This window comes from Rhinolophus sinicus, chromosome 3, assembly GCF_057876585.1.
Source record: "Rhinolophus sinicus isolate RSI-liver-muscle chromosome 3, RSI-T2T, whole genome shotgun sequence".
NCBI lineage: Eukaryota > Metazoa > Chordata > Mammalia > Chiroptera > Rhinolophidae > Rhinolophus > Rhinolophus sinicus.
The window spans coordinates 57457927-57480046 of record NC_142503.1 but is presented as its reverse complement, the minus strand read 5'-3'; the positions used below and the strand labels follow the sequence as shown (position 1 = coordinate 57480046).

General features: G+C 32.6%; 1 protein-coding gene across 4 annotated transcripts in view; it reads left to right on the top strand.

Annotated features, from left to right (window-relative positions):
• The window catches only part of TMEM161B (transmembrane protein 161B), a 68932-nt gene extending 49705 nt beyond the window's left edge, over window positions 1-19227 (top strand). For 2 of the 4 annotated variants that reach the window (XM_019734237.3, XM_074328756.2), the window contains exons 6-12: window positions 4136-4287; window positions 4819-4879; window positions 5390-5530; window positions 8361-8474; window positions 12438-12612; window positions 14963-15059; window positions 16230-19227. In XM_019734237.3, the coding sequence (XP_019589796.2) occupies window positions 4136-4287; window positions 4819-4879; window positions 5390-5530; window positions 8361-8474; window positions 12438-12612; window positions 14963-15059; window positions 16230-16507 (1018 nt within the window). In that variant the 3' untranslated portion in view covers window positions 16508-19227. The remainder of the gene's footprint in view (window positions 1-4135; window positions 4288-4818; window positions 4880-5389; window positions 5531-8360; window positions 8475-12437; window positions 12613-14962; window positions 15060-16229) is intronic. The other 2 variants (XM_074328758.2, XM_019734238.3) reach the window with 2 other exon arrangements.
• Window positions 19228-22120: the final 2893 nt, after the last annotated feature.

The following is a 22120-nucleotide window of genomic DNA, read 5'->3' as shown; positions in this document are numbered from 1 at the left end:
TTGTACTCAGATTTTCTACTCATTATAACAAAAACTATTTTTTGCTTGACAAAAAACTTCAGTAGTCTTATTTATTTAAAAATCAGATTTTGTGTGTGTGTGTGTGTGTGTGTGTGTGTGATTTCCTTTCATATTTTCACATTTAACCTGGCTTCAACTTTTACTGAAATGATTACTATCACTTATTAATCATAAATATAAGGTTATACTTTTAAAATTGCATAATTTTTAAAATAATTTTGTAATCGACTCATGTATAATACATTATTTTCGCCTACGAGGAGAAGTTAGAAAGTTTAAGCAGAGAAGTCTTAACTGTAGTTTTTCTTTATTAATTGAACTACTAAAAAATAAATCATATTGTAAATTTAAACTACAATATATTTATTTACCTGATTTAATTAGAAAACTATGCCAAAAATTTAGGTTATGCAAGTGGTTTAGATTAATGTTTTGTAACCTTTTTTCTGCCTGAGCACATAGCTAGCTCCTTCCTGTCATTACAATCTTTCATTACAAACAATATATTTTCACCTAGATTAATGGGATTGGTGGTGGGGCAGGTCCTGTCTTTATCTCCCCTAGCTGGAGACTGTCCTTGAGTGCTTACTGTCAGAGCCCTGTCCTGGATATATAGTCTTCATAATTTTGTTTCCTTTTTTTTTTCACTTTAAACAACTATAGATTACCAGTGTTTGTTGTTGATGTGAGAGCAAAAATGCATAAGCTCTGAAATGAATTAAATTCTTAAAGAAAAGGAGATAAAAGTAGTGGTAGGGTGTCTGGAATGATTAAACTGTGGAAAAGTTTTAAAATAGTCACATTACATCTTAAAATGACATGGAAATTAAATGTGCTTTGTTAAACCCCCGTTAATAATTTTAATTGAAACTGATATCCTATTAATTTGACAATCCTACTTAAGCTTAATATTACAAAATCATGCCAACTTCTGCAGTGATGCAGTATACTCTTACTGCTAAAACATGATTTAGTAGCTATTAGGAAGAAGAGTCACAAACATGTTTTGGGAAAACCTATAATGTTCAGAGTATTATTGAGGATTTATTTCCCTTGTTATAAAAATAATTTAGTTTCCCCTTATGTTCAATATCATAGAAAAAAGTAACATTTATTACTATGTGGATTAGCTTTTTTACTTCAGTACAGTAGAGTTTCAGTTCTGTATTGTTCAAGAACCAGAGTATTGCCGAGTTAAACTGGGCAAGATAATCTTATTAAGGTGCTGAATAGTTGATAGGGGTAATAATTGTAAACCAATGGTATTTGTTTGTTAGTTTTATTTCTTACATTAAATAAGGAATTTGTTCAAATACTTGACATATATAGGTATATACTCATATATATGTATGTATGTATTGTATATATATATATATATATATGACTTGAGTTATGGTGAATATAAGGAGACATTTAGAATGAAAGTAACATACCCGATAAATGTCTTCAGAAGGTGTATGCTGAAGCTTTCTTATATATATCTAGTTATATGTACCCTAAAGCATATCGTATATTCATTATAACAAATATGAAAACATGCAGAGGTCTCTTTAATCAAAAAGTTCAGAGGTTACATCTGGCTTTTCATTATCTGGTTTTGTCTTGTCTTAGAAGCAAATCTGGTATGTTATAGAATGTAGCATTGTAAGTAATATTATAATAGTCTATAAAGAAATATATTAAAAAGTTGAAACCAATTCCTAGTACAGCAGTTTTCAGGAAGTACCTCCAACTTACATGTAGATTGAAATAGAATAATCATTTTTTTTTAGAGAAATAATGCTATAAATGACCCCCTCTCCCTGCCAAGATTAGCCCATGTAAGTTCATGTGGTCTGTAATGTAGCGTACAAGACCAAAATTTTTTCAAGGAACATAATGCTACTGCTAATAAGTAATTAGGGAAACAAATTTGAGAAAGTATTTTGCTTGAATGATGGTATTTGAATAAAAGTACAGGTTTGTGTGAAAGGGAGCTTAGCTAAATTGGAATTAACTGTGAGAACAGTGAAAGGCAGGAAAAGGGATGATACTGATAAATGAGGTGCTTGACCAAAAAAGGTTAATAAAGATACTTCCCATCATACATTGTTCTCAAGGCCAGGTTGCCCCAGGAATAGGTGGGTAAAGATGAGTTATTCTGTAGTTCGGTGGATTTTTTATTTTTTATTTTTGTTGACATTTTAAAGTGGGAACTATCCATAGCCTTAGGAAAACAAAGCCTTATCCTTTATAAAACCCGAAAATCCTTTAAGTTTATAACCCTGAGTGGTAAATAATTTGTATTTTTGTTAATGACGATAAAAACAGCTTGTATACTAAAACCTTTTATGTATTGTTTTGTACTTAGAATATATTATGCCTGCGAAACAGTGTTGTTTTTTATATCATTCTTCAAAAGATTTACTTACCATTACAGTATAGAATTAGTACTATTTCAGCTTACCTAAACTGCTGTGTAAAACATTTCCATGGCAGAATTTCTTCACCGATTGCTTGTGTACCTACTATGCACCGGGCACTTCCTGGTGCTCTAACTACAGCAGTGAACAAAAGAAGAATCCTTGGTATCCTGGAGTTTACATTCTAGTAGAGATTTATTTCCATTTTTAAGTAGAGATTTATTTTCCATTTTTAAGTTGAAAGATACCAAAAAGAGTCATACATTTTTATTACCTTTGGGTTGGCTAACTTAGGGTAGGTACCTGTAGCTAGAGTAGCTGGGACTCTACATTCATATTCAGTATTCTAGGTAGCATCCTAATAATAGATAGTAGGTAATAACTATTTAACCCCTTTTAAATAGGACACCAAAGGACGGCTTCCTTTTAAGGAGTAAGGGTGAAAGTCCTTACTCTTGCCCAGCCATTCCTGAATAGTCTTCTGATTGTGAGAATGTTTGAACTGTTTACTTCTGTCATGGCAGCTCTATTTTTTGTAGGTAACTGCTAAACCACCACATAACTTAGGTGCTGTACTTATGTACAGTTTTGTAGATGTACAGTTTTATAGAGGCAGTATAATAAGTGAACAGAGTCTGGATCCAGACTGCCTAGATTTAAATCCCATCTGACTGTAATGTAGCTGTGTGATCTTGGCAAGTTACTTAGTCTCTGTCCCACACTTTTTAAAAAATCTGTAAAATAGTGATAATAGCTGGCTATGTGAGAATAGAATGAGTTAATTGGTCATGCCTAGTACTTGGCAAATACTAAATGACAGCTGTTATTATTTTCCATACTGGACCTAGAGTTTCTATAAAAATTGCTTTTCTAGATCTTTTTGCCAAGCACCTTATTTTGTTTGGTGGGTTTATACTTTCAAGGAGGACAGTTTGGTATGATGGAAATCTGAGTTCTAATTTGGATCATCCACTGATGTGATCTTTATTTGATCAGTTAGTGGGAGAGAGTTCAGATAAAGTGACCTCTTTAATATTTTCATATACAATTAAAATATTGTAATGTTTTTTAATAGATCAGCATGTCAAACCTTTGGCTACTTTTGAGTACTCAACTGGAACTTGTTTACTCTAGAGTCTTGTTTAATTGTACTGTGAAATAGTGATCCCGGATACTTAGTTTTTCTACCACTGCTTGCCAGTAGCTACCAGTAATTGTCAAATTTTGAGTTATTGAATGATTTACAGATGATTCCTGTGATTTGTGTTTGTGTGTTTAATTCTAAATATAAATACTTGAGAAACATGCCCAATAAAGATAGTTCCCTGATATAACCTCTACCTTGGCTTTTCATGTCACTGAGAACCTATTTCATAAAATCACTGTAATAACCTAGTAGTAAAATTTGAGTCAGAAAAACTAGAAATACGTTCTTCCCTAATTACAGCTTAATGTGTGTATGTGCACCTTTCATTAATTATATTATAAACTTCACTTAGATTTGCTTCGTTTCTATGGCCTGTGTCTTGGGAGACTATTCAGATTTTCATTAGTTTTTCAGTTACTTCCAAAAACCGCCTTGTAGATAAGTATGTTGTAGAATCAAAAGAAATGTAGTCAAATTTTATTGGCGTTCAATTCCTGTAAAGATGGTTGTGTTTAACTCCCACAAAGTTATTTGTGGTTTTTTTCCTGAACTTTTCCTTCTGCAGCAAAGTTCTATTTTCATTAACCACACACTATTTTAAAGTAAAAGATGGTGGTGAAAGATCAGTCTGTGTTACCTTTGGATTTTTTTTCTTCGTGAAAGCAATGGCAGTCTTGATTGTAACAGAAAACTATCTGGAATTTGGACTTGAAACAGGTAATAATTTCATACAACTTTAAAAATCAGTTTTGCTTTATCTAGTGTTAATATTTTTGACTTTGATATTTAAGTAAGTTTTATATCTGATAAGTTTTTAAAATTAGCTGTGAGGTGCATATTCTGTAATGTTCTAAATAATTAACCTTTATTATTATTATTAAGTAAAATCTTTCTTCCTTTTTCCTTTGAGCTGTTTTTTGTTACCTTTACCCAGAAATGTGGCTCCCTCCCCATTTTTCCTTACAGTTAAATAGGTTTCTGTAATGCTCAAGTTTACTCACATAGATAGAGATGCAAATCTTAATGCAAATTTTATGCACACTCATGGAATGTACAAATATCAAAGGGTTGTTTTCAAAGACTTCCTGCAAATAACCAAATTTTATTGCACATGGCTTACTAATTAGCACATGAAAGAACTAAACTAGTCACTTCAAAATTTAAGATGCTCTGTTTTCTAGCATTTTATTTCCAAAAAAAGATCCTGTATTTTACCCATGATAAGAATACTTTTTTTCTCCCCTACAGGGTTTACAAATTTTTCAGACAGCGCAATGCAGTTTCTTGAAAAGCAAGGTTTAGAATCTCAGTAAGTTTTTTAAAATATTAAGCATGATTTTAAATTTAAATTTTTCTATTTTAGTAAAACAGTATTTATTATAAGTAGTTTTTTGTTTTTAATCTGTGAAAAGAGTTCTTTTTCAAGTAGGACTGTCACTTTTAGAAATATTCTTGCTCGTAATTTTTACGTTTGTATAAAGTTAGGATCTTCCATAGAATTGTTATTTGATTTTATTTAATTCATCTACCACCACAGATTAAACTAAATTTATATCTGGGTCATACCAACGTATCAAATTCTGTGTTGAATATATAGGTTGGATTGTTACAAATGTGGCTAAAGAGATGCTTGATTTAGTTTATACTTTGCCAAAATCTGTTATAGATAATTGAATAAGAGCAGTCTTTTTGTAAACATTTGCTTTGTATTACTCTTATTATATTATTGTGGTTTTTAGAGCAATTGATTAGAAAAAAGGAAATTCCTAGAAAGTTACCTTTAAAAATTTATCAGCTGTTTTAAAATTTTTATTTTTAGGGGTCCTGTTTCAAAACTTACTTTCAAATTTTTCCTGGCTATTTTCTGTTCACTCATTGGGGCTTTTTTGACATTTCCTGGATTACGGCTGGCTCAAATGCATCTGGATGCCCTGAATTTGGCAACAGAAAAAATTACACAGTAAGCGGAAAATGTACATAAGCACATGCAGATAAATATATGTTTTCCATCTTAATGAAGGTATATTATTGTAATGAAATCATAAATTATTGTATTGAAAATTAATGAATAACTATTTGATGTCACACTACTTCCTCTTTCTACTATAAGCAAGTTTCTTTTATTCACTTACAAATTTTAAGTCCTGTATTTAAAAAATATAATATCAATTACTAAATTCTTTTATCTGTTAAAATGGAAAAGCCAGTATTTTAGTTCTTTTTAACTCACAGGTCAATTTTATGATATTGTAATCTCTACCACTGGGTCTATGGAAATTTTCTTAAACTAGAACATTTTAATTAAAAATATTTTACATAAATTTATTTAAATAATTTAATACTTTATTTAAAATTTTTTTGAAAGTGAAATCTGTATACGTACAAGATATTTGTAAGACTCTTGTTAAAGTAATACGTTATTTTATTTGGGGATTGCTAATACTGTACAATGTCAAATACCAGATTACTTTTAATTATCAAATTCTATTTTAGTTCTCAAATGGAGAAATATATATATATATATATATATATATATATATATCGTTCAAAGTCCATTTAGTATATTCTTTGTGGTCGTCACGTATTATTTTTTTCTTGACGTAGACACCTTGGCAGAATGACAGGTTTATATCTGCAACTCACATTCAGATCCAAATTCTCATCTCATCTTTTGTTTTGCACTATAAGCCCAAGTTGAGAATAGTCCTTTTTGATATGTATTTATAGTCATTAAGTTTGCGTGATCATATTTCCTAACATTTCTGATCTTTAAAACCTCATACTTGATGATTCTCTAGTCTTCTTAACATTCTTATCTCTCTTATGTCATTTTTCTTTATTTTAATTTTGATAGTCTTTTTGGTTTTTTCCCCCTTTTTTTTTTTACATATGCTTTGTGTGTGTGTGTGTGTGTGTGTGTGTGTGTGTGTGTGTGTGTGTTATTCTCAACTCCCAGTATACACTCCATCCCTCTTTTTCTCCTCCTTTTACTCAGTATGCTCTTGGCTACATCCTGCCTTTCTCCCATCATTCCTCTCTCTAATGGCTTCCTTTAAAACAAAACCTGGTTCTCCCCCCTCCTCTACATACACACTTCAGTCCTCTAACCCCAGTGTTATGATTTAAATAAGCTGAAAGGGTGGGTGGAGGGGAGCCCTTCTCTAGCTACTGAAACCGCTGTGGGCTGCTCCTTAATACTAGAGTGTTCCCTAGCAACACTGCATCCCTAATACTGCTGCTTTCTTCCCCAGCCTGTGGGGTGAAAGAATCACTATAAAAACACTTAAAACATTTAGTGGTGGTTTGGGGTGGGTGGGGCACATTTTAGCATCCTTTTCAGTAAAACTTGGCTTCTTTCTAAGATTTTTTTTCCCCATTGGGGATTTGGAGTTTTATTTATTTTCAGTTTATTGTAGCCCCCATGTGTTGAAGGACTCAGCCTTGACATAGGGTTTGGGCAAGCTAGTTTTGTTGTGAGAGAAGCATGACTGGCACAAAGAGCAGCATTCTCCTCATCCCCATCGCCAGGCACTGCTGCTTACTTTAATGCCAGAGCTTAGAACCAGAATTCCTTCCACCTGTCCTGTCTGGTGTCCATGGTTTCTTGATCTGGCTCCGTTTCCTCACATAGATTACTATCAATTGCACTGTAGTGATATTTTGATGTGTGTGTGTGTGTGTGTGTGTGTGTGTGTGTGTGTGTGTTTACAACCCTCCAGTTGAGCCCGAAAGTATGGTTGATAATGAAAGCAGTATATGATAGTAAAATAATCTGAAAAATTTGTCTTTTTTCTAAAATAAGAAAAATCCCTACTAGTCATGTTTTTGTAGGGTACAAACTTGAGACAATAGTTAACGGAAATCTTTTGCTGTGTTAGGTATATTGCATTGTTAGAAGTAATGTAAATTTCCTTGGTTTGTTAAGGACATTAATTTCAGGTATATTTATAATCAAGAAGAAACAAGTGAATCATTTATAATTTTAACAATGTCTAATTCAGGGGTGTCCAAACTGCGGCCTGTGGGCCAACTGCGGTCCGCAATCCATTGTTACTTGGCCCGTAGCAAATTCCAAAAATATATTTAGTTTACTTAAATAAACCAGGTGAGGCAATACGTACTTCACCTCGAGTGAGTGGCCCGGCTGTTTGTGTATTTTACCGCATGTGGCCCTTGGTAAAAAACGTTGAAAAAAGTTTGGACACCCCTGGTATAATACAGTGTATGATCATTACATATTGAAGGGTCCCTCAGTGATAAGTTGTTGCAATAAGTTCAACCTGCCATATGCCTTCTAGTATTATGGACCTTGCTAATCACTATCTTTTACTTGTAAAATAAGGAGGCATTTTGTTTCAGCTACACTGAGAAGTGTCAAAAGACTGCATACTGAAAATTCACTGGATTATGTAAAGTTAGAGAATCATTTACCTATGTATTAAATCAGGGAGATGGGGCAGTTTGTTAAAGAACACTAGACTAGAAGGGAACAGATTTAGATTTTAGTGCTAGATCTGCCTCTAACCTATAATATTGACATAAGCAAGTCATTTAAAACTTTCCTGGATCTAAATGTTCACATCTGAAAAATTAAGATAATGAGGTAGTTTTGCAAGGGCTCAAAACAATGTTAAGTGATAGTGATAAATATAAAATAATGTTGACAGTAGTACCTTAAATATAAAATACTGAAAACAGTTTTGCCTTTATTTTGTAAGTTCCCAAGTTTCTGTAGTTTATTACTGTCTTTTGTTTCTGGATTTTTATGTTTATTTCTTACATACTTTCAGAACATTACTTCATATCAACTTCTTGGCACCTTTATTTATGGTTCTGCTCTGGGTAAAACCAATCACCAAAGACTACATTATGAACCCACCATTGGGTAAAGAAAGTGTCCCTTTGTAAGTATGGGTGTTTGAGGGCTAATTTCTGTTTCATTATGAGCTCAAAACTGTTTCCAAAATGTTATATACTGTATTTAAGTTTTTTAAGGAGAATATTAGGACATGTATTTTTAAAACTTAATAGAAATGCTGAAAGATGTGTTATAAAATTGAAACTGCAGGTTATCATTTAATCTTTTGTGATCTTCATTAATGAATCTGAATGATTATTACCCTGCATTAATATTATCTTATACGCATAAGTTTTTTTTGTTATTTTCACTTAATGTCCACTTGTTACCTGACATTTTCCTATTGTCATTTTGTCTGTTTTTAAGATACTTCGTGCAGTTCTTTTATTTTTTAATTGTGAAAATTATGGAGGAATAAATGAGTATAAATGGAAATTCATATATGAAGCCCCTATAATAGTTATTAACATGTTTGCTTCACCCTTTTTTGGTTTCATTTTTGATGTAGTTTTCTGAGTAAATTAGAGGCATAACATTTTTACTAATTAATACGCACCTCTGTCAAATAAAGGCATATTCCTACATAGCAATATTGTCGTCACACCTATGAAAATTAAAAAATAATGCCTAATATTTTATCTAATATTAGGTCATATTCCCTCAGTTAGACAACTGTATTTTAACAAAAGAAGATGGCAAGGAAACAAACAATTTATTAAAAGGTGTTAATAACTCTACTTGATATGTGAATTCATTACCCTTTTGGAACTATGATGTTAGAGTAATAGAAAAATTCCGATACAACTGTTCAAACCCCAGTTTGAACCACTCTCAGACTCACTAAAATTGTCACTTGAGGGAGATTATTTAAGTTTGCTGAGCCTCTGTTTCCCCATCTGGAAAATGAAAATAATAGTATCTACTTCACAAAGTTATCATTGGAATTAAAGAACACATGTAATGCAACCAGCTGGAAGTAAGTGCTTAATAAATGTTCTTTCACTGCTTTGCCTCATGCAAATTAAAATAAAAAACCTTGACTAGTCATTGACTCCATAGTATGCATTTTATATTATGTATTTCTTTTAGATCCTGGTACAGATTTGTCTTGGAGTATATAATCAGTGATGACCATAACTCTTTTTTTAAGGACTTAATCTTATTGAACTAGGGAAATTTTCATAGAAGTCATAATGTTTTTTCACCACGCAAATAAGCCTTGATGGTAATTTTAATTTGTCAGATTCACTATTTAAAAGTATATCCTAAGGATCTAGGGTTCTAGACAAAAATTTCAGAGAAACTTCTAACTCATGTCTAATGCTGAAAGCATTCCCAGTCCTTTGAAGTTTGGTCATATTACTTAGATTTTATACGCCTGTAATAATATTTTCTGATTTTGTATTTGCCTTAGTTTAGTTAGGAAAACAAGGAAACCAGCATTTATGATATACCCATCGTACACCAGTTATTATGCTAGGTATTGCTACTTCACATATTTTATCACATTCATTCTTGTAATAATTCTATTTGTGATGGCTGTTCTCATCTCATTTTATAGCTGAAATAATGGACTCAGAAATTAAATAATTTGGCTAAGGTTATTCGGTCAGATTTGGTATATATAAAGCATTTGGTGGTTATACCAACATTTATTTCTCACTGTCACCCTAACTAAATTGTGCAAATTAGTAGCAAATACTATGCTTAAAATACTATGCTTAAAAGAAATGGGGATATGGAATTTTCCCCTTGGGTATATATTAAGTTATAGGAACAATTTGGTTGTACATGAAGACCTAGGATCCTCTTACTATAGCTTTGTTTCCTTTGTCCCATCCCCATTTCTGACCTGTTTCATAAGCACTTCAAAATTACAGCTTTTTCTCTGCTCCATCCTATTTTTTATTTGTCAGACCATTACATTAAGTGATTAGACAGAAGTGATTGAATTTTTTTAAAAAATCCAGTCCACGTGGTAGATTGAGAAAGAATGGATGCCAGTCAGTCAAAGAGAATGAGACGAAGAAGAAAACAAGTGACAGGTTTTTCCTGTTACATAGACTGAATGGTTTGTGGAAAGGACTTTATTTGTAGTCAGAAGCAAAATGGTTATAATGCAGTTACAAGCTGGAAATTTATTTAAATCTATCCATGTGTTCTGATTTAGCATCAAAAAAATAAAATGTGAGCGAACAGTCCAGGTGTGCTTGTGACATTGCAAGAAGAAAACAAAAAGACAGCATATACAGTGAAACTTAAGAGTGGCTTCAGAAATTTGTAGAAATGTCTTCTGCCTGTTCTCTACCTATATATTTTATCCCAGCTCAGGGTTTCTCTGAGATACTCCATCAGATCAATTTACCACATCTTTATGAAGCTAGTTAAGTAATCTGAATTAGAAGGTATTCTTGAATGCCTATTATCCTAAATCCTTAACTCCTCATAAACTGAGCAAATATTTTTTTGGTTTACTGCTTTATTCCATTCCCATCATTCTATTATCTCAAAACCTAGATAATAGCTGTCTTCAGCATGCTACCAGTCAAGCCTCCTTGTTGCACAACTCCAGGGACCAATGCTGTCTATAGGCCCCTTGGAAGAGCTCAAGGCTGTGGGTGGCTTTGCTTCTTAACGTACTGTCAGTCTTATATGACTGTCTCCTTGCTGTCATTGTTTATTATAATGGAAATGTAAGTTATGGATAAAAAGTTATGCCTTTATTCTACCTAACCAACAGTTCTTTTCCATTGGAATTTTTATATCCATGTGCACTAATGACCTTGTCAAAGGAAATCAGAGAGCATACACATAATAAAGCCTTTGTTCCATCCCTATTTCTGACCTCTATTTCATAAATAGTTCAAATATAAAACTACACTTTCACATGTTCTTTTCAGCTGCCTCTGTTTCCTATACTATTCTTCAACTTTATTTCCCAAGGCAATGTCTGTATTGTAGTTTTAGTTCCTTTCCTAACTACTTAAAGTTAGACCGAAGAAAGGGTGGTAATGCAACCTGTCTGAGGAAGAAATGTTGTAAGGTGTTTTATCTTTTCCCATTATTTTTTTGTAGCCATCCATTCTATCCTCATGGTCTTAAAATTTTGAAGGAGAGATCCTTGTAAGTTCCAGATCCTATTGTGGCAGGTCACGCCACACATTTCAACAGTCATGTATTAAGTACCTGTTATGTGCTAGAGATGAGACTAGATGCCAAGCATGGTGTAGTCATTATTTTCAAATTACTCACAATATAATCCTTTAGCAAAGCAGAAACCATGGTCCTTTAAAAACATTAAACCCCAAATGACATCAGAAATTAACCTTTGTAAAACCCTTTAAGGAGCCCTTGCCAGTAGTCTAGTTTCTGAAAAAAGTGTCCTGAGGGTACATCTCATCTGGAGTCCTAACCTTAGCCTTGAGCAGTTGCTCAGAAACTGAGCCAGCTTCAGCATGTACGTAGCAGGTTAAGTGACTTGTTGAAAAGGAATCGGAGGCATTTGATTTCTTCATAATGTATCAGAATCGTGAGGAACTTAGGCGATTGAAAGATCCTACCCAACTATCTGGATGATTGACAGAACTTTAGCCAGTAATATATGGGTCATTGACTTGAGAGTTTGCTAGGCACTCTCCTGTTACTTCCTTTTTTCTTTTTTGCAATTTCCAGTGTAAGTGCACCCAACTTCTCTTCATTCCACAACCATTTCCCCTCCGCTTCCCCCCGTGGAGGAAGGTAGAGAAGGGTCCCAAGTACTGTTCTACTTTTTTCTTCCAGATATCTGTTACTACTTTACTTTCAGGATGCATTTATCTATCTGGTTCTGTTATACAAGTGAATATATATGGGTATTATATAGGTAAGCCTGTGACATTGGGATACTTTTGTTTACGTCTCCAGCTAATGTAGGTTTCCTACATCTTATATGGTGAACACTCACACATATAACTAGCATGCTGGCATATTTTGATCTTTGAGAGCACCATGTCACCCTTTTGATCTGTAGAATGACAGAAGCTACGTTTGATACCCTGCGACTCTGGTTAATAATCCTGCTGTGTGCTTTGCGATTGGCCATGATGCGTAGTCACCTGCAAGCTTACTTAAACTTAGCCCAGAAATGTGTGCATCAGATGAAGAAAGAAGCAGGGCGAATAAGTACGGTTGAGCTACAGAAAATGGTAAGTTTTAAACTATAGTTAAAATGAAAAATAGCAAATACTGTGTTGCAAGAAAAAAAGAATTTGGTTTCCATTAATAGTCATTTTATTTCATAATATTCTTATTGTAAATAAATGGGACAACTTTAAACAGATACGAAAGAGAACTTGATCTGATTTTGGTGCTAAGTGAATAAAGGGTCTCAATTCCTCTCCTTGCCTTAAGTGTTTTAAGTATCAAAGCTGTGGAATGGCTACTGTTGCTAAAATGGGAGACCCCTAATTAATTTGAAAGACATTACAACATATTGTCCAGCCTGTATGAATTAAAAGGTAGGAAATACCAGTTTCAGTGACTGCATTTATTCCTTTTAACAGTATTCTAAGTATTGAACATGAAACGTAAATATCTAACTTAATGGAGTTTCAAGAGAAGCAAAGTGCTAGGAATCCACTCACTGTTGTAGTGAACTGGACCTGTAACCTGATCATCTCTTTTTAGAGAATTGAAGTTGGATCCCCTGTTTTTGACTCTGATTTATAAGTTAGGAGTGGTTATCAAGATTCAAACAACTTTTTTTCTTTTTTTTTCTTTATGTATTTTTATACTTTCTGTAATTTGAACTCAGTAAATATGTTCATATAGGATGGGGATTTTAATGTTTTTATTTATAAGGGGTTTATGCTCATATATGACTCTGTTGCTATTATTTCATTAAATGTTTTAGGTGTCTGTCATTAGAGGTTTTAGCATTGTGTTTTATATTTGAAATGTAAGTGAATATACGAGGTCTGACAAGTTAGCAAAATTGCTACCATGCGCTTACATCCGCAGCACTGTACAAACAGCTCGGTAAAGTTTCATAACCTTGGTATATCAGTGTCTCATAGCTGTCTTCATGTAGATGTGTGGCCGTGTCTTGCTGAGTGGCATTCATTGTTGTGTGTTTTTGTGTGCTATCGCGAGAATGTCTGGGCTTGAATTAGAGAACGAACAAACATTAAATTTCTTGTTAAACTTGGCAAGAATAGAAGTGAAATCAGGGACATGGTAGTCCAAGTTTATGGGGATAATGCCATGAAGAAAACGGAAGTGTACAAATGGATTAAACATTTTTCTGAGGGGAGAGAACGCGTCCCTAAAGAAGAGAGGTCAGGGCGGCCAGGAACGAGCAGAACTGACGAAAACATTGCAAAAATGCATCCAATTGTGCGTCAAAATCATTGGCTGACTGTAAGAAGCATAGCAGACCAAGTAAACATTGATAGAGAAACAGTTAGGAAAATCTTAATTGACAATCTTGGCATGAGAAAGTTGTGAGCAAAAATGGTCCTGAAGGAGCTCACCAATGAACAAAAGCAAAGGAGAGTAGAAGTTTGCTAAGACCTTTGGAGAGGCAAGATGATGTTTTGGGCTGTGTTATCACTGGTGATGAAATATGGGTGTTCCAATACAGCCCTGAAACAAAGCATCAAAGTGCACAGTGGAAGTCAGCCAATTCTCCACGACCAAAAATGTTCCTTCTATTCAAATTAAGAGTCAAAACAGTGTTGCTAACCTGTTTTGATATCAAAGGGATGATTCATTATGAATTTGTGCCAACTGGACAGTTAACCAAGTTCACTATTCGGAAGTACTGAAAAGGATGCATGAAAAAGTTAGACAACCTGAACTTTTCACCAACAATTCATGGCTCTTGCATCACAACAATGCACTAGCTCACACGGCTCTGTCTATGAGGGAGTTTTTAGCCAGTAAACAAATAACTGTATTGGAACACCCTCCCTACTCACCTGATCTGGCCCCCAATGACTTCTTTCTTTACCCGAAGATAAAGGAACTATTGAAAAGACATTTTGATAACATTCAGGACATCAAGGGTAATACGATGACAGCTGTGTGTTGGCCATTCCAGAAAAAGTATTCCAAAATTGCTTTGAAGGGCAGACTAGGCTCTGGCATAAATGTATGGCTTCCCAAGGGGAGTACTTCTTAAGGTGACCATAGTGATATTCAGCAGTGAGGTTATGTAGTGCTTTTTCTAGGATGAGTTCGTGAACTTAATTGCCAGACCTCGTATACCATTTAAATTTTAGTATTTTCTCCAATTGATGTTCGTCATTTAAGAACTATTTTTTAAGAAATTTACTTTAATATTTTCACATTTTAAAAAACTTCTCTTCAAACTGAGCCTTTCTGAAGTCAGTTTAGGGGAATTTAAAATGAAGTGAAAACTTATTACCGTTTAGCTTCCTTTTTATGAAAGGATTACTTATCTCTTAAGCAATTGAGTTTGACAATTATATGAAAATTTAATTTATTCATAACATGTCAGCCATATTAGACACTTAAGAATGTTGTTGGTTGCAGGTGGCTCGAGTCTTTTATTACCTTTGTGTCATTGCACTGCAGTATGTGGCACCTCTGGTAATGCTGCTTCACACAACTCTGCTTTTGAAAACACTAGGTAGGCATGCCCTGGCAACTGGGAAACATGTTGTTTTATTTTCTATCTATAATTAATAATGCCTTTTGTTACCTAGAAAGAAGAATGCCTTTTATAATTGTTTCCCTCTTTAAAAGTTTTAAGAGGAAACATGAGAAACTTCTGGCTGTAGAAGTTGGCTCCTCAGCTTGATTTTGAAAACTCAGGCCCATGTTTTTTAAAAGTTATGCTTTACTTATAAGAATTGTTTGCTAAAGGTTAATTTCCAAATTTACTGAGTAACTGGAGTGAGCACTGTTGATCTTATTTTGTGTTATGAAAGGATGATTTAAGATTTTGTTAGTGCCTAACATTTAAATTATTACAAGGTACTTATAAACTTATATGAACTACAGAATCCTTTGGTGAGGTCTGCTTTATAGATAACTTATGTTGAAAGAGTAAAGATTTGTGTGTGGAAGAACCAAGTTCTCCTATAAGTGTTCGCTAAGCTATCAAGTCTTTGTGTGGTTTTATTCAGGAACTATCCATTATTGTATTGATCGTTTCCCTTGGTGCCAGTGGGGAGGGTTAAGGAGCTAAAGGAACTTAAAAGTATTTTTGGGGTGAGTTTAGTAGATACCATAGAGCTAATGTTAGATGTAAATGTCCTTTAGGAATCTATGCAACATAAGGAGTATCTCAATTGTAAATTATATGATTCATATCCTATCCAACATTGAAAAATATATCATGAAAAAAATTCTGCAAGCTATTAATAGCCTCTCACATTGAAATCATAGTTGATTTCTGAGGAAGAAATTTACTCTGATATTCTAGAGGAAGAAAAGAATTCTAAGTAGAAGTTATTGAATCTGTCCCCGCCACTCAGGAGAATTAGTTGATTCATGTATTATACAAGGAAAAATTGTTTTTATTATTTTGTCCGATTTTATGCAGTTATTAAAAGTAAATTAGACTTGTAGCTTTTATCTGTACTTTTACTGAAGGGGCCAGATTGTAGTCTGGTCAAGTTAAGTGAATTTTTTAACAGGTACATAGAAAGATTATTATTTTACTTTATTTTTAACATAAGCACTAAATTTCTTATTCTTAATTTCAAATATGAATTAAAGAATTTATTAACTTTTTTAGTAAGAAGCTTCGGAATTAGTTAATCTTCAAGTTTTATTTGTGTCTTGAATTTTCTAGGTAATCATTCCTGGGGCATTTATCCAGAATCTATTTCTACCTTGCCAGTGGATACTGGTCTACCCTCCAATTCTGTTTACCATGAATTACCCTCTGCTGATGGGAAGATGAAGGTAACTGTTACACAAGTAACAGTGGCACTGAGCAGCTTAAAAAACATTTTCACTCCTCTGCTTTTTCGAGGACTTTTGTCTTTTCTGACCTGGTGGATTGCTGCTTGTCTCTTTTCTACAAGCCTTTTTGGGCTTTTCTATCACCAATATCTCACTGTGGCGTGACTCTCGGTTAACAAAAATGAATATCCAAGTCACACTTTGGATTCACATATTTGTGCCCTTGAAGGGCTGACAAAAACCAGAAGAAAGCAAGTACAAAGGAAAAAAAAAAACATATCAGAATATCTTGTTTGAAATGCTTCCTCTGTATTCTCAGGGTGAATTAATGGTATAATATGGAAAATTACAGAATAGATTGTTAAGTGCTATACTGTGGCATTGGAATTTTAACTCCTTGTATTAACTGATGTGAGAGGTCTATCCACAGGGTAATACTTCTGATTACCTTGGTTTACAGAAACCTCCAGCAGTCTTTGAAAGTTTTCATATAACTCCAGTTATTGACTGATTGCTCTAAATGGTATTAAGGTACTTTTAATATTCATGTGGCTGCCTATAGAACAACCTTCAAACTGAGCCATGTTTTAGAGGGGGGAGAAGAACTAAAATCGCTTCTGTTGGTAATTATTAGTCATACTCTGCAAACAACAACAACAAATCCAACAGAAATGAAGAAATAGCTACTGTATATTACAGTAAAGAAAGCTGCATAGTAATTTTAAATTTAATGGAGATGTACATGCTTGATATCTATAAGTACTGCTGCTTGAAAGTAGCAAGAGTATTGTTTTAAAATGTATTCTATCCAACTTGAAGGATCTTTTAAAATGATTGGCTATATGGAACATTTGCAGTCTTGCTGTGAGGTTTGGGCCTCCCATGTTTTATTTTATTTTATGATCCTAAATAGTTCTTTTTAATCTGAAAATATTTATCAATATTGATCAAACTTTTAGAAAGTTCCTTTGTAATCCTGCTGACTACTTGTATGTATTGTATATATTATATATTAAATATATAATATATGGAGATTATAAAAGATGAAAATATTGGATCCTTATAATATTTTAAGTTGCTGAATGTATGTTAAAACATGATTGAATGAGATGTATTTGTATCTAGAACTTTTCTTTCTTTTTGGAATGAGATTAAAATACATTTTCAAAGTTCATTAGAGCAAGCAATTTGTTTGTGTTACCTGTGTGAGAGTAGTTATATTTTATAAATAGGTGATTTCTCCCAAATAAAAATTCTTTTTCTCTCATTTTCAAAAATCAGAACCCTTCCCACTCTAAACATACCTACAGGTATCATTTAAATCGTATTAATTAGGACTTGTTTTACATCTGTAGTGTCTAGAATTGGAAATGTTGAATTTTTATTTTATAGTCCAGAAATAGAATTTGATTGAAAAATTTAAACGAAAGTTTAAAAACTTGTAAAATTGTTTTTCATGCTTTTTACATCTAAACCCAAAATGAAGGTTACAATTTTAATGGGAATGGATCTGAGATAAACATGTTTGTTTATTTTTTAAACAAATGGTAGAGTTTATAAATAAATGTTCTTCCATATAACTGTCTTTAGAGGATATATTTTATATTTCAGTGCTGTTATCACTACTGGAAAACAATTTTGAAACTTCTTTTGGAATTACTTGCAAGACTCATGGTTCACTTTCATTTGAATAATCTCAATGCAGCAAATTCCTATCTTTTAGTATAGATTAAATATTTTTAAAATAGTTGCTATTTTAAAAGTCTGAATAATAAGTGTTTAAGTTGGATAAAATTCTGGTTGAAATGAATTGTCACTATAGCCTAATGATACTTCATGTGTATTTCCAAAAGAAGCATTCATGCCAAATATATCTGAAGATATATCAGCATCAGTAAAATATAAGTATCTTATAACAAGATAACAGCAAAGTATGACATTTTATGTGAAAATTCTCATGTGTTGGACTTGAAAAGAATCTCTCACCTGATATTTATAACCATTCTTATTTAAAAACTACATTTTTAAAATTATAATTAAAATTATTTTGAGTTTCAAAGATTGCACAGTGGATTTATATATGGAAAAGAGACATAGCATTATTGGATGGAATAACATACATTTCTAAAATACTATTGACTTATACTTTTCAAACTTGAATTCTCCCTAAGTATACTGAACTTACACAAGCTGCACATTAATTTAAGTAATGGGTTTGGTTTCTTATTTTGTTTGTTTAGCCTTTAAAAGCAAATTTGAAGAGAATGATGGTTATAACTACTAACTGGTTTATTTATGCATCTTGTCTCTGTACCAAGATTTATGTTCTTTAAGTGCAAAAGGGTTTGTACTTTATGTAAACCAAATATTTTAAAATTCAGATATAATTGATTTATAGCATTGTATTGGCTTTAGATGTATAACATAATGATTTGCTACATGTATGTGTTGCAAAGTAATTCCAAATAATATTTTAATAGCCTAAATTACATCCGTAGAATTATTTTATTTTTCATATTACACTCTAGTCAACATAATATGCTTCAGCAGTCAGTTACTTTTATTATATATTTTTGTGAAATTACCTGGGAATTCTTAAAATCTTATTTTGTATGATTTGTGGAGTTTTATTTGATAATTTGTTTCTTCTTCCCCTTGCTGCCCATTGCGCTATAAAAATCAGAGCTCTATTCTCCCTCCTCCCCCCATTGGTTTGTCTGAAATAAAAAGCATATAATTTTATCTTAATATCCCTATACATGTTGATTATCTGTGGTATTTTCCCCAGAATTCCAATTGCTGTGTATAAATGACCGATGCATCCAAATAGAATGGGCTCATTGTCTTATTGTTTCTGATAATAAATATCATTGATAATATAGTAACATTTCTTCCTGAGTTATGATTCAGAAGAGATATTCATCCATTAATGGAATTGATAGGTCCAGGAAGCAATAAGTAGAATTCATTATGAAATTTATAATTGAAACTTCACTGGATAGATTTTATTCTTTCAAATGAAAGCTTAAATTCTCAGTACTGCAGAGCATAGGGTCTCAACATTCTCTGAATTCATACACACTTTCTGAGCCATCTCATAATTGAAAATGGTGTATCATGGTAGTATATGGCTCTATTCAGCAAAATAAAGCTAAGTGATTTTTGAATGTGGATCATCTTGTGTCTTCACAGAGCTTTAGGTAGCTTAAAGAATCAGATTTAAACATACTTATGATACTAGAGCTTGAACCCAGTGTCTCAAATAGTCAGGCAATCTCATCTTTTAACTCCCACTCATCTCATTATGTCTATAACTTGGGTTTATAGCTGTGCTGTTTATATGCCTTGCTGTTTTATGTCTGACGTGAACACTAAGGATGGTCAGGCTAATGTCAATCTTTTCATTCTTTAAAATGTTAAACATTTTCACATGTTTTTGTTTATAACAAAAAAAGTAAAACCAGATATAACCTGTGCATATGCTTGTCTTTTGTTATTAAGGGACTCCTTTAGCAATACACTTATTTATGTTGGATGGGCCTATCTTTAATGGATCAGAGAGTTGGTTTTTTGTTTTGTTTTGTTTTTGGCTTGGGTGTTTATTTTATTATTATTTTTTTTTATAACTGCCTATACGTGGTTATTCCCCTCTATTCTCGCATTTGGCAAAAGACTTCATTATCCCAAATCATATTGCAGCATAATTTTGTGGACAGAATGTTAATTTAAGAATCAAGAAACCTCTCTTATACCATTTCTGCCTATAATTGTTTTTTGCACTTATTAGGTATTCAACTTATACTAATTAAATACAATTGTATTATCACTGTTGACCTCAGTTTTATCATGTAAAATTGATTTTACATTAAATGTATGGCTACATATTTTCTAAATCTGCTTTGTGTTAACATGAGAAAAATGAATTGCTATTTTTGGCTTCAGGAATGGCTTCATGTTAGTTGGAAGACATTCTGAAAATGACTTCAAAAGAGTGTTTTCTCCAGGAATATTTTTGTTTGTACTCATTTCATTATTTGTACAATAAATATTTGAGTGCCTTTAATGTTCCAAAGACTGCCCTAGATAGAACAGTGAACAAAACATCACAGTCCCTGCCCTCCAGGAGCTTAGAGTCTAGTGGGGGAGTGCAGATATTAAACAAAGATAAACATGAGTCAAATATAGGACATGTTAGTGATAAGATCGGATTAGTGGAAGGTGAGGGGAATCAGGGAAGGGGGGATATGAGGGATAAAGTTAAATTTTCAAATAGAGTATCGAGGAAAAGCCTCACTGAGAAGGTGATTTCTGAGTAACAACTTGAAGGAAATGAGGACCATCATACTTTTTTTCCCCTTACTTATATCATGGTAGTTCTTTGATTGACAAAACACCCTGATTGCATGGGCTTTGCTAATTGTGAGGTCAATAAAGTTATTTTTTAAATGATGACAATATTATGTGTTCTCCTATTCCTGTTGTATTGTACAGGAATATTATTAAGTATTATTAAGGGACTCGTTTAGCAATACACTTATTTATGTTGGATGGGCATATCTTTAATGGATCAGAGAGTTTTTTGTTTTTTGTTTTTTGGCTTGGTGGTTTTGTACAACCAAGTTGTATTTGTCCTGTTGTACAGGAAGGATTATAGCCATCGAATTAAATGTTGTTTGTTTACTAATGAACAGTAAAGCATGCAACAAATATAATCTCATGAGTCCATTTTTATAATTTCTTTGTCAAGTACTTTTTAATTTAACTCGGACATGTTTACATTTTATTTCTGTAGAACCTTTAAAGACCCAGAGGGTTTCAAAAGAGTTGTAAGACCCTAAAGCAATATGTTTTGTCTATTTGGCAGATAAATTTTACCCACTGCTCTTTAATATGTCAGATAATCAGTTACACTAAAGTAATTACTCAAAGGATAACATGACTGAGGACAAATTTGGATTAATAACCTCAAAATTTCAAGTATATAACAGTTTGAGTATATTAAGTACCCATTGAAGTATTGAAAATGAGGGAGATGTATTTTTCTTAAATAGAGCGCTACAAAAATTAGTTTTAACAGCTATTTTGTTTATTTGGGTTGCATTTTTCTTTCTATAGTTCTATAGTATAACAATTTATACTTATAAATAGAAAATTCCAAAAGACTAAATAAATGAAACCATGTTAGTAGAATTATGTTAAACAAGTAGCAATGGTAAGATATAGAAATTATTGTAATTATGTTTATATGCATATTTACTTGTTCTTTCATTTCTAGTTTTAACAGTTCTTTAGAACATGACGTAATTTTTTTCTACGTATTTAAATTTCTATTATAGTAGGTTGTCCGCATACCTGTTTTGGATAAGTGGCTTATGTCTAAAGTTAATAATCTGTCAACTGAATAGTCTGTTGGAACCAAATTTCAATATGAGAAAGAACTGAACTATAAGAAAAAAAAAAATTATTTTAAAATGTTAATTATTAAAAATATTTAATTTACTGGTAAAATTTTAAAAGCAACATTGCAACAATGGGGGAAAGCAGTCATTTCAACTGTTGGCACTAGAATAATTGTATATCCACATTTTAATGAGCCTCAATCCCTACATCATACTACACAAAAATTAATTCACGGGGACCATATACCTCATTGTAAAAGCTAAAACCATAAAGGTTTTAGAAGAAATCTTAATAGAATATTTGATGATTTTAGGGGTTGACAGAGGTTGCTTAGGACACGTAATTATAAAATTTATTTTAATGATAAAAGCAATTTCA